The sequence below is a fragment of the Rousettus aegyptiacus genome, unplaced genomic scaffold (genome assembly GCF_014176215.1).
Source record: "Rousettus aegyptiacus isolate mRouAeg1 unplaced genomic scaffold, mRouAeg1.p scaffold_m13_p_9, whole genome shotgun sequence".
NCBI lineage: Eukaryota > Metazoa > Chordata > Mammalia > Chiroptera > Pteropodidae > Rousettus > Rousettus aegyptiacus.
Genome location: NW_023416312.1, coordinates 88894468 through 88905267, shown reverse-complemented (window position 1 = coordinate 88905267; position 10800 = coordinate 88894468). Strand labels below are relative to the sequence as shown.

Sequence of the window (10800 nt, the reverse complement as noted above, 5' to 3'; positions counted from 1 at the left end):
GTTGACTGTCCCACGGGCCGGGACAATTGGCGCCCAACGTGGGGCTCGAGGATCCTGAAGGAGTTGTGCTGAGAGTTGGACCCGAGAGGACTGGCCAGTCAAGTAGAATAGAAGAAGCAGTCACCACAGGAGTACCCGACCCGTGGAACTGAGACCCGAGAGGTAAGCGGACAACTTCTCAATGGGATAAGACATAACAGTAGGAATTTAGAGGTTCTGGAGAACCTAGAGTATAAGGCGCAAAGAGTAAGGGTTACATTAGAGACTCTTAGATTACCTGTCTATACTGGGACAGGAAAGCAGCGTCCAGGAAAGATTTATTGAGGGACTTAAAGACTCCCTTTTGGCATGCAGAGTCAAAGTTAAAAAGAAAGTTAGTACAGTTTTTCGAGTTTTTAAAAGATATTTGCTCTTGGCTCCCGCAAGAGGGCACGATAGATGAGAAAAGATGGAAAAGGGTAGGAGATGCCCTTAATGATTTTTATAAGTGTTTTGGCCCCAAAAAGGTCCCAGTGATGGCTTTTTCATATTGGAATGCCATTAATGACATTTTGTGTGTCCGCCACCACCCGGATAATGTGAGAGACATTTTAAAAGAGGGAGAGTCCTTCTTAAAAAGAGAGTTAGAACACAGCCACTCCTCATTAGAGCCAGGTCTCCAAAAAGAGACTTCAGAAAACTCCCCCCCCCCTTATTCTAAACAAGAAGACCCCGTTTCAATAAATATGCCTCCCGATAGCGAAATACCCTCTGCCCATACCTCTGACTCCACGCCCAATGCCAAGATATTACAGGGACGGGAAAAAACCTTTTAAGATGCCTAGTTCAGATTCCTCTAATAAGCCTGGGTGTTCTGGAGATCTCTACCCTTCTCTAAAAATTTTCCACTCTGAGCCTAGACATAATGATGACTATTTAAGCCCTGAAGAAAAGGCTGAGTTAAAAGAAGAGGCCGCCAAATATCGTAATCCAGACCGGCCGCCCCTAGTAACAGGGCTGCCATTGTTGTCTCGCCCTCTTCCCTACCATTTCCAAATGCCCGCCTTTACTTATGCTTCACCCCCCCACTGCACATGCTTTGGGGGACAGTTACCCACATGGAGGAGTCCTCTCCCCAAAAGAACTCACTAGACAGATTCGAAAACTTAGAGAAGCCATCCAACTTAAAAAAGAACGTAATGACCTAGTCAAAGAACTGAGGAAACTAGACCTTGAATTAACTGCCCCAGGAGGTGAGCTTCTGACACCTCCTTGCACCCCTAAGAAGACCCAAGACCCTCCCCTGCCTACCATAGTCTCAAACGTATCCAATAAGCCTATAAAAAGGAACCCACTCAGGCCATCTTTAAACCTTTTTCAGGTCACTGAAATTCCCGGTCCAAAAAGAGAAGGGGAGGAGGAAGAAGGGGACCCTGTTAGACATTATAGAGCTGCTTGGATTTAAAACCTTAAAAGAATTAAAGTCAGCTGTTACTCAATATGGTTCAGTCGCCCCTTTTACACTCTTTCTTCTAGATAGTCTAGATGATATGTGGCTCACGCCAAATGACTGGTACCACCTTGCGCGAGCCACCCTCTCTGGGGGAGACTTTGTTTTATGGAAGTCAGAATTTTCTGAGATTTGTAAAGAAACCGCTTGCCACAATCTAGAGTCCGATGGAGAAAACGCAGGGTGGACCTTTGATATGTTAAAGGGAAACAAGCCACATGACACCAATGAGGCTCAAAGCCAATATCCTTCCGGCCTCTTTGCCCAGATACAAGATGCAGCCACTAAAGCTTGGAGGAAACTTCCTCAAAAAGGGGCTGCAACTACATCCCTTGCTAACATACGACAAGGGCCTGATGAGCCTTATGCTGACTTTATCAGTCGCCTTACCAGCGCGACAGAGAGACTCCTTGGTAGCTCCGAAATTGAAAGTGATTTCATAAGGCAGTTAGCATTTGAGAACGCCAATTCTGCCTGCCAGGCAGCAATTCGTCCTCACTAGAGAGGAGGGACTCTTTCAGATTACATCCGATTCTGCTCAGATATCAGTTCTGACCATCGGCTAGGCCTTGCCATTGGAGACGCCCTAAAAAATGTCATGTTTGCTCCCCCACCACAAAACAGGTGTTTTAATTGTGGCCGAGAGGGACACTTTGCTAAAGACTGTAATGCCCCTCGACAGGGCCGTGTTAGACACCCAGGGTTATGCCTAAGGTACAGGAGGGGGAGGCACTGGACCACCCTGCGCCACTCCAGAACAGATGCCCAGGGTAACCCTCTGCCTTCCAACCAGGGAAACTCCTGGAGGGGCCAGCCCCAGGCCCCAAAGGAGAAACAAAACCTTGGGGCGATCCGGTTTGTTCCCCCGGCACCCGGCAACCACGGTTTGTTTCAAACCTCTCAAGAGCAACCTCAGGCAGTGCAGGATTGGACCTCTGTTCCGCCTCCCACACAATATTAACCCCTGAGATGGGAGTCCAGGCCTTGCCTACTGGCACCTTTGGCCCCTTGCCTCCTAATTCCTTTGGACTATTGCTAGGAAGAAGCAGCTCTATAATGAAAGGGTTACACATTTACCGAGGAGTCCTGGACTACAGAACAACTGTAAGCCGTCTCCCTATAGACCTATGCTAGACCCTAGCCAGCACCCTTTAAATCGACCTAAGCAGCCGTGTAATCAACTCCTAATCAGGTTCAAAGACAAAGGCAGAAGTCATAATTGGCTTACTGGGAAAAATTTCGGAATCAGGCAATACCTGAGTGGGACAGACTATGGAGGAATAATACAGCTCAGGCTACAAGTCAGCCCCGCCCCATCTGTCTCAATAGGACCTAACATGGTGCTTCCACCTCCTGTAAAAAGACCTGACCCCACTACTGCTCTTGCTGCTGACACCCTAAAACCTACAAATCCTGTCACTCTCGTTATCCCTAACAGGGCGCCCAAGATTAAAACCACCAGAGATTCTATGACTGCCCTTATTCAACATACTTTTCTTACCTTAAATCATTCTAACTCCAATCTTACAAAATCCTGTTGGTTGTGTTATGATGTTAGCCCACCCTTCTATGAAGGCATAGCAGTCCTCGGCGATTTTAATACCACCGCTGACCATCGTCAGTGCCGATGGACTCAACAGGGGACTGCTAGATTAATGCTTCAATCTGTCTCTGGACATGGGCTGTGTCTTGTAACCAGACCGCAACAGTGACTCATGATGATAAGTATATTGTTCCCCCTATAAATTCATGGTGGGCTTGTAGTAATGGACTAACACCTTGCATTTACAGTAATCTCCTCAAAAACAATCAGGCTATATTTTGTGTTCTAGTACAGTTGATTCCCCATTTAACCTATTATACAGAAGAACAGTTTTCACAAACTTGGGACCCAAAAAGCGACTTTAGACTATTAAGAACTAAAAGGGAACCTATCACTGCTGTGACACTTGCGGTACTCCTAGGCCTCGGGACCACTGGTGCTGGGGTGGGTATAACCTCTCTCGTTCTCTCCAACAAATATTATTCAGAGCTCCGGTTATCTATAGATGAAGACATCAAACGCCTAGAATCTGCTATCTCCCATCTACAGAACTCCTTATCATCTTTGGCGGAAGTAGTCCTCCAAAATCGAAGAGGGTTAGATCTATTACTCCTTCAACAGGGAGGCCTCTGTGCCGCTCTAAAAGAAGAATGTTGTTTCTATATAGACCACTCTGGCGTGGTCAAAGATTCTATGGCCAAAGTCAGAGAGGGTTTAGAAAAAAGGCGTAAACAGAGAGAACAAGAACAGAGCTGTTTCCAGAATTGGTTCTCTACTTCCCCTTGGCTAACAACTCTGTTACCCTCCATATTAGGTCCCTTCATAGGCTTGTTACTCCTCCTGTCCTTTGGACCTTGGGCATTCAGGAAGCTAACTGACTTTGTAAAACAACAGGTCGATGCCTTGCAGACTAAATCTATACAGGCCCGTTATCATCAGCTAGAACTCGCTGATCAAGGATATTCAGATGAGTAAATAACTCAAGAGGCTCCTCATAAAACACCGGTCCCAACGTCTTGCAGACAGCATAGCTGCTGCTAGGTGTCCCCACGACAGCAGAGGCTGGTAGTCAATGACGGGTAAGACTTTCCCAAGCTAAGACCAACCTAAGACAGGGAATGATTGAAAAACTTTCATGTACCAATGACGGGTAAGGCTCAGACCTAGAGGAGGGCGCCTAAGACAGGCACAGTCTTTCTGCCTCAGGTGTGGAGGTCCTGATCTTTGAAAAAAGAAAAAAGGGGGACCTGTTGGGAGCCAGGCTGCCCAAAGTCAGAGGAAGCCCCTTGCCTGAATATAGGAATGACTCAGACCTGTAAAGATAAATGTCGTTCTTGACATTGCCCGGGGGACTAAGGTTCCAGGAACTGGAGACAATAGTATAATCCTTTCAAAACAGTGCTTTGCTCAGTTACCAAGATAGATAAAGAAAGTTAAGAAGTTAAGACGTCTTGTGATTAGGTAACTCCCGCCTAAAGCTACATGTTCCCTCCCTTAAACCTGCCCCTGTATATGTAACACCCCTACTTACAATAAACGAGACTTGATCAGAAAGCCTGTCTTGTCTCCATTCTTTGCACCTCTTGTCTCCCTTCTCCTTCAGTCATAGGACCTCCATTGACTGTCCCGCGGGCCAGGACACAAATGCTGCCTACAAGAGACTCACTTTATACTAAAAGACACACACAGACTAAAAGGAAGGGAATAGAAAAAGATATTGCCTTGATGTACCTAGGGGTTATTGCTTTGAATGAAAAAAGTCAGACAGAGAAAGACAAATACCACATGATTTCCTGTTCATGTGGAATCTAAAGAACAAAATAAGCAACAACAGCAAAAATTGAGACAAACTCAGATATAGATAATATTTTGAAGGCTACTAGATGGGAGGGGAGTTGAAAGGATGGCGAAATAGGAAAAACTGATTGAGAAGTACAAATGGATAGGTACAAAATATTCATGGAGATGGAAAGTGTAGCATAAGGAAACAATGTTGTAATAAATATATAAGGGGAAGTGGGGTACTAAATTTAGTGGGGTGATCACTTGTAAGTTATATAGATCTCTAATCACTATGCTGTACAACTGAAATTAATATATTATTGTATGACAACTATAATTTAAACTCATTGAATTGTAGAATGTAAATATAAGAAAGTAATTATCTATTATATTTCAATAAAGCTGAAAAAAGTATGAGAGAGGAAGAATAATATATTCATGGAACTGCAAGGGGTTCAAGATGACTGGAGTAAAGGGTGCATATGATGACACGGTGAGTAACAGAAATGGAGAGGTTGGGGGTGCCAGCTCATGAAAAACCCTGCGTGCTAAGCTAAAAAGTATGAGCCAAAAGCATGCCTCACAAGACATGATTCCCCAATGGGAAAAGCCCCAAAGACTTTAAAAATTGTTATATATCCTCCTCTTCATGAATATAACTTTTTCAAAGATCTATTTTCTCTAGCTTATTTCCTTTGGGCACTAGACATCTTGATTTCCTCAGATAGTGACTCCATTTATTATGGAGACAAAGGCAAATGTCAATTTATGGAGCCTCATGGCAATAGTAAAGATACTGGAGACTGGAATTCTCAAGAGACAATCACAGCTCTTGACTTTTGCCAGGAGTATCTGTCCTGCTGCCAGGAAAAGGACAGGTCTGTCTTAGTTTTTGTGTCTCTTCATGCATTTCACGGAATAACTTATGTCTGAGAATAATGCTGCTTTCTTGTCAGGCATTTTGCTAATGCCTGCTGTGGACTCCTATCCCCTTTTCTCATTTATTGAAGAGATTGAGGCCTCAACTATTTCAGCACTTAGGTTTTGAAATAGGGCTTTATGTGTCATTTTATGGTAACAGAAAAAAAGAAGGAAGCTGATAAGATGGAGCCAGTCTTATGGAAATAAACAGCACTGTGCATTCTCTAAGAACACTACCTTGTCAATGGGGATCAAGTGTGAAAACAATTAGAAGGCTTAAAATACAGCATTATAGGTGGAGTGTACAACACAGTCTCCAAAGTGTTAAAATTGGCAATTCTTTTAAAAAGTAGAGTGATAATTTGGAGCTCAATACCCTATACATTTTTCCCACTTGAGGCATAATAGGCCTTGTCCTCTGGTTTCAGTTTCCCTGTTTACTACCTGCTTGACCAGTAACTGAATCTGACTACTATTACTCATTCTCTCAACTTGGAACACTCTTCCATTTAACTTCCAGGGAGTGTCCACTCTCTTGGATTTCCTCATATCCCATTGGCCACTCCTTTTCAGTCTGGTTTGCTGCTGCTTCTTCGTTTAACCTCAGGTCTTGGCACTAGTTCTCCTCTTCTCTATATGACACATTCTCCCTAGGTGAGCTCACCCAATCGTATAGCTTTGATATCATCTGCTACCTAATGACTCTCAAATTATATCTTTATATTTTTTTCCTCTAAGCTAGCAAAGTATTCAGTTTACTTAGATCTTGTACTTGAACACATTAAAAGTTACAAAGCCTAAGATAAACAAGCAAGAGGTAAATAAAATCACAACTTAGTATTCTAACATTTTCACCTGGTATCATTGACTATGAAATGCAAAAACAAACAAACCAAAAACAAACAAAACTATAAATGTTTAAGTGGGATGATCTCCAAAAATTACACTAGTGTGACCAAACAAATGATCACATACTATGGAATACTACAGTACATGAGTAAACTAATAACTAATTTACCCATCATATTGGTGGCAACAGGAGTAGGGGGTGGAGTATGGACTAGGAGGCTCTACACATAGATTAAAAGAATTCCAATTAAAATATCTTAAACTATTTTAAACATTTATTTAATATTGGAAAGGTAGTCAACTATCATAAAGTATTTCTCTTTATCTAAAGTTCCACATATTAAAGAGTTATGCAGTCCAGGTAGGAAAAAAAAACTAGAAATATGTTGTTGCAAGTAATCTTCTAAAAAGTCTTTCCAAAATCTTGACTAGAGGTGTCATACTCTGCGATGAAATGCTTCAATTCTTCAACACACCGCTGACCTATTTCATATAAATTCTGTCTCAGCGCAAACTGTATAGGCTTTTCTAATGAAGGATCTTTTTCAACCAACATTTTTACAACCATCCCGAAAGTTTCACAGTCCTGTCGGTAATCTTGTTCAATCACTTTGGTTTTTGCTGCTATTGCTTTATAGCGACTGCTTACCGGACCATCTTCAAATAATTCTATGCCATCTGTTGTTTTTGACTCAGGTCTTTCTTGCTGGTCAGTGAACAGTGGTGCCGTGGATCCCGCCTTATTAAGCTCAAAAATTTCAGGTACGTTACTTTCATCTACCTTCTTTAGCTTTTCAGCAGCCCACTTGCTTGCAGCATCAGTAAGTGACTTTTCGGTTACCTTACTGGGTTTGTCTAACACCTTTGATGAAGGTACCGCTGAAGAATTTGAGGATGATGCACGCCTTGATGTTTTTGAAGAATGAACAGGTCTCTCTTTACTTCTATTCTGAGACCGATGGAAAAAGGAAGTTTTGCTTCTTCCTGATGAATAGCGCCTACGGTTGACACTGGAGCGAGATCTGGGGTATGCAGGATCCTTTCGACCAACAGGAGAGCCTCTGAAAAAAGGAGTTTCTCTTTTATGAGGAGATCGGCCTCTCACATAACATGAATCGTAGAAACTTTTTCCTTTAAAGCCACCTCTCATGCCCCTGTATCCAGGCTGACGACTTGAGGAGTGATCATCTCTTGACCGATTATAGCCAGATTTATCTCCTCTGCGAGGTGGACCACTTCTTCGATCACGAGAAAAACGGCGGCCATCGTCATACTCTCGGTAATCAACATGGCGGTAATATCTATTGTAGACCCCTTCACCGGGTCGGTCTAGCAGTGGTTTTTTTGGCACAATATTAATTAGATTGCGGTAGCCTTCACTGGGGTGACTTCGAGGAGGTACTCGTTTTCGTGGAAGTCTTTCATAGTCACATAGTCCCTCAGACCACATTTCGTCACTTCCGTAAGCCAATCTTGGGCGGTAACCAAGGATAACCGGGATCTGAGACATGGTAGTATCGGCGGGCCACAAATTTGCCAAGAGAATTAGTCCCAGCTGTCCCTTGTGGACACAGAAATTCAGCTGTGCCCTGGTTGGCTAGAGTCCTGGTCTGTGTGCGCAAGTCCGGACTACAGGAAGACGCAGTAAATGTGGCGGTCAGCTCGTCGCGGCTCTGGAGACAGGCAGTTGGGCGCGCGCGCAAAGACGTAAGCAGAAGCGCCGGCTTCCGAGGTCAGAGGCTAACGAGGGCCGGGAAGAGTCATTCCTGCTTCTACCTTCGCGCAGCGGCGCCTGACCCCTCCCGGTACCCGTGATGCCAAGACCGCTGTGAGGGGCGGTGAGGGGCGAAAGAGTCGGGGTTGAACCCCAATTGACCAAATTATATCTTTAGACATAACCGGTGCTCCCCGTTGCAGTCTTGTACCCCCAGTTGCCTCTTTGCATGTTTATTAAGAAGCTAGAACTTTATGTCCAAAACAAAACTTCTGATTTCTGTCTTGACCCAAATCCTGCTTCTCTCTTAATCTCTCTCAACTCAGTTAATAACATCACTGCCTATCTAGTTGCTCAAGCTAAAAACCCTAGATTCTCCCCTTTTTCTTTCTTATCTATCAGCAATATCTATTGATTCTGCCTCCAAAGCACATGCTGAATCCTTCCATTGCTATTCATCTCCAATGTTATTACCCTAATCAAAGCTGCCACTATCTCTCATTTTGAACTAGCTATTAACTAGTCTCCTGCTTCTACTTTTCCTCTCTACAATCCACTCCACAGCAGTTTTTTTTAAATAATTATTTTTAATTTTTCACTTATAGTTGGGATATAATATTATGTTAGTTTCAGGTGTACGACATAGTAATTAGAGATCTATATAACTTACAAAGTGATCACCCCACTAAATCTAGTACCTAGTTGACACTAGACATATTTATTACAACATTATTGACTGTATTCCTTATGCTATACTTTATATATCCATGACTGTTTTGTAACTACCCATTTGTACATCTTAATTCCTTTCCCCCTTTTCACCAATGCCCCACAACTCCCTCTCATCTGATAACCCTCAAAATGTTCACTGTATCTATGAGTTTGTTTCTGTTTCATTTTTTTATTTTTTCCTTTAGATTCTACATGTATGTGAAATCATATGGCATTTGTCTTTATCTGACTTCACGCAGCACAATACTCTCTAGGTCCATCATACAATATCTTTTCCCATCCTTTTACTTTTGGTCTGTGTGTGCCTTTTAATCTGAAATGAGTCTCTTGTAGGCAGCATATGTAAGGGTCTTGTTTTCTTATCCATTCAAGCCACCTCATCTTTTGACTGGAGCATTTATTCTTTTTCATTTAAATTATTTGTTGATAGATAGGTAGTTATTGACATTATTTTTTTAGATTTTTGATACTTTTTTTCTTTTTAAAGGAGTCATTCCAGCATTTCCTGTAATACTGGCTTGGTGATCATGAACTCCATTAGCATTTTCTTGTCTGGGAAGCTCTTTATTTGTCCTTTGACTCTGAATGATAGCTCTTCTGGATAAAGTAATCTTGGTTGTAGATTCTGGGTTTTCATCACTTTGAATATTTTGTGCCATGCCCCTCTGTTCTGCAAAGTTTCTTTTGAGAAGTCAGCTGCCAGTCTTATGGGAGCTCCACTGTAGGTAACTAACTGCTTTTCTCTTGCTGATTTTCAGATTCTCTGTCTTTAGCCTTTGGCATTTTAATTATGATGTGTCTTGGTGTGGACCTTTTTGGGTTTATCTTTTTAAGGGCTCTATTTCCTTCACCAGGTTAAGGAAGTTTTCCATCATTATTTTTTCAAATAGATTTTCAACTTCTTGCTCTCTCTTTTCTCCTTCTGGTACCCCTATGATGCAAATGTTGTTACACTTGATGTTGTCCCATAGTCTCCTTAAATTATCTTCATTTTTTTGGATTCTTTTTTATTGTTGCTGTTCTGATTGGGTGTCCTCTGCTACCCTATCCCCTATATCTGTGATTTGACCCTCTTCTTTATCCACTCTGTTGATTCCCCCAAATGTGTTCTTCATGTCAGATAGTGTATTCTTCATTTCTGACTGGTTTCCTTTTATAATTTCTATTTCCATTTTTATGTTTTTAAAAATCTTTTTGTTAAAGCTCTCACTGAGTTCATCTATTCTTCCCATAAGTTCATTGAGCATCCTTCTCACCAGTGTTTTGAATTCTGCATATGGTAGATTGCTTGACTCCACTTTGTTTAGATATTTTTCTGGTGCTCTGTTCTCTTATCTCCTGTGGGGCATGCTTCTTTGTCTCCTCCTTTTGGCTGCCTTTCTGTGTCTGTTTTTATATATTATGTAAGGCTCCTAAATCTCCCAGTCTTAGTAGTGGGGCTTTGTGAAGTTCAGTGGCACAGTGCTGAGAGGGGTTCAGCGAAGGCCAAGCATAGTTGTAGCCTGTGCCCTTCTTGAGACACCTGGTAATAGTCGGCAAGCAATTCACAGATGGCTCCCACACATGCTGTGCTTAGAGTTGCCTCAAGAGGCTAAACTGGAAACCAATGCTGGTTGCTCCCAATGTGGGTCTTGGAGTACTGGTCACACCAAGGACACCACTGGATGTGGCTTGGGTAGGACCACAAGTTTGGAGGGGCAGAGTTTCAGGGAGTCCTCTGGATGGAGTGACCTCTGTTATCCAGTTTGACGGTGGCTCAGCTATGGCGGC

General features: G+C 42.7%; 1 protein-coding gene across 2 annotated transcripts; it reads right to left on the bottom strand.

Moving 5' to 3' along the window:
- Window positions 1–6987: 6987 nt before the first annotated feature.
- LOC107521115 (periphilin-1-like) lies at window positions 6988–8094 on the bottom strand. Of its 2 annotated transcripts, XM_036227191.1 has the most exons (2): window positions 7965–8049; window positions 6988–7802 (listed from the first exon to the last, which is right to left on the bottom strand). In XM_036227191.1, exons 1-2 carry the CDS (start codon window positions 8032–8034, stop codon window positions 6988–6990), a joined length of 885 nt encoding a protein of 294 aa, XP_036083084.1. In that variant the 5' UTR covers window positions 8035–8049. The 2 variants fall into 2 exon arrangements, with proteins under 2 accessions (XP_036083084.1, XP_016021018.1); XM_016165532.2 differs by having other exon boundaries at window positions 6988–8094.
- Between the last annotated feature and the right edge of the window lie 2706 nt (window positions 8095–10800).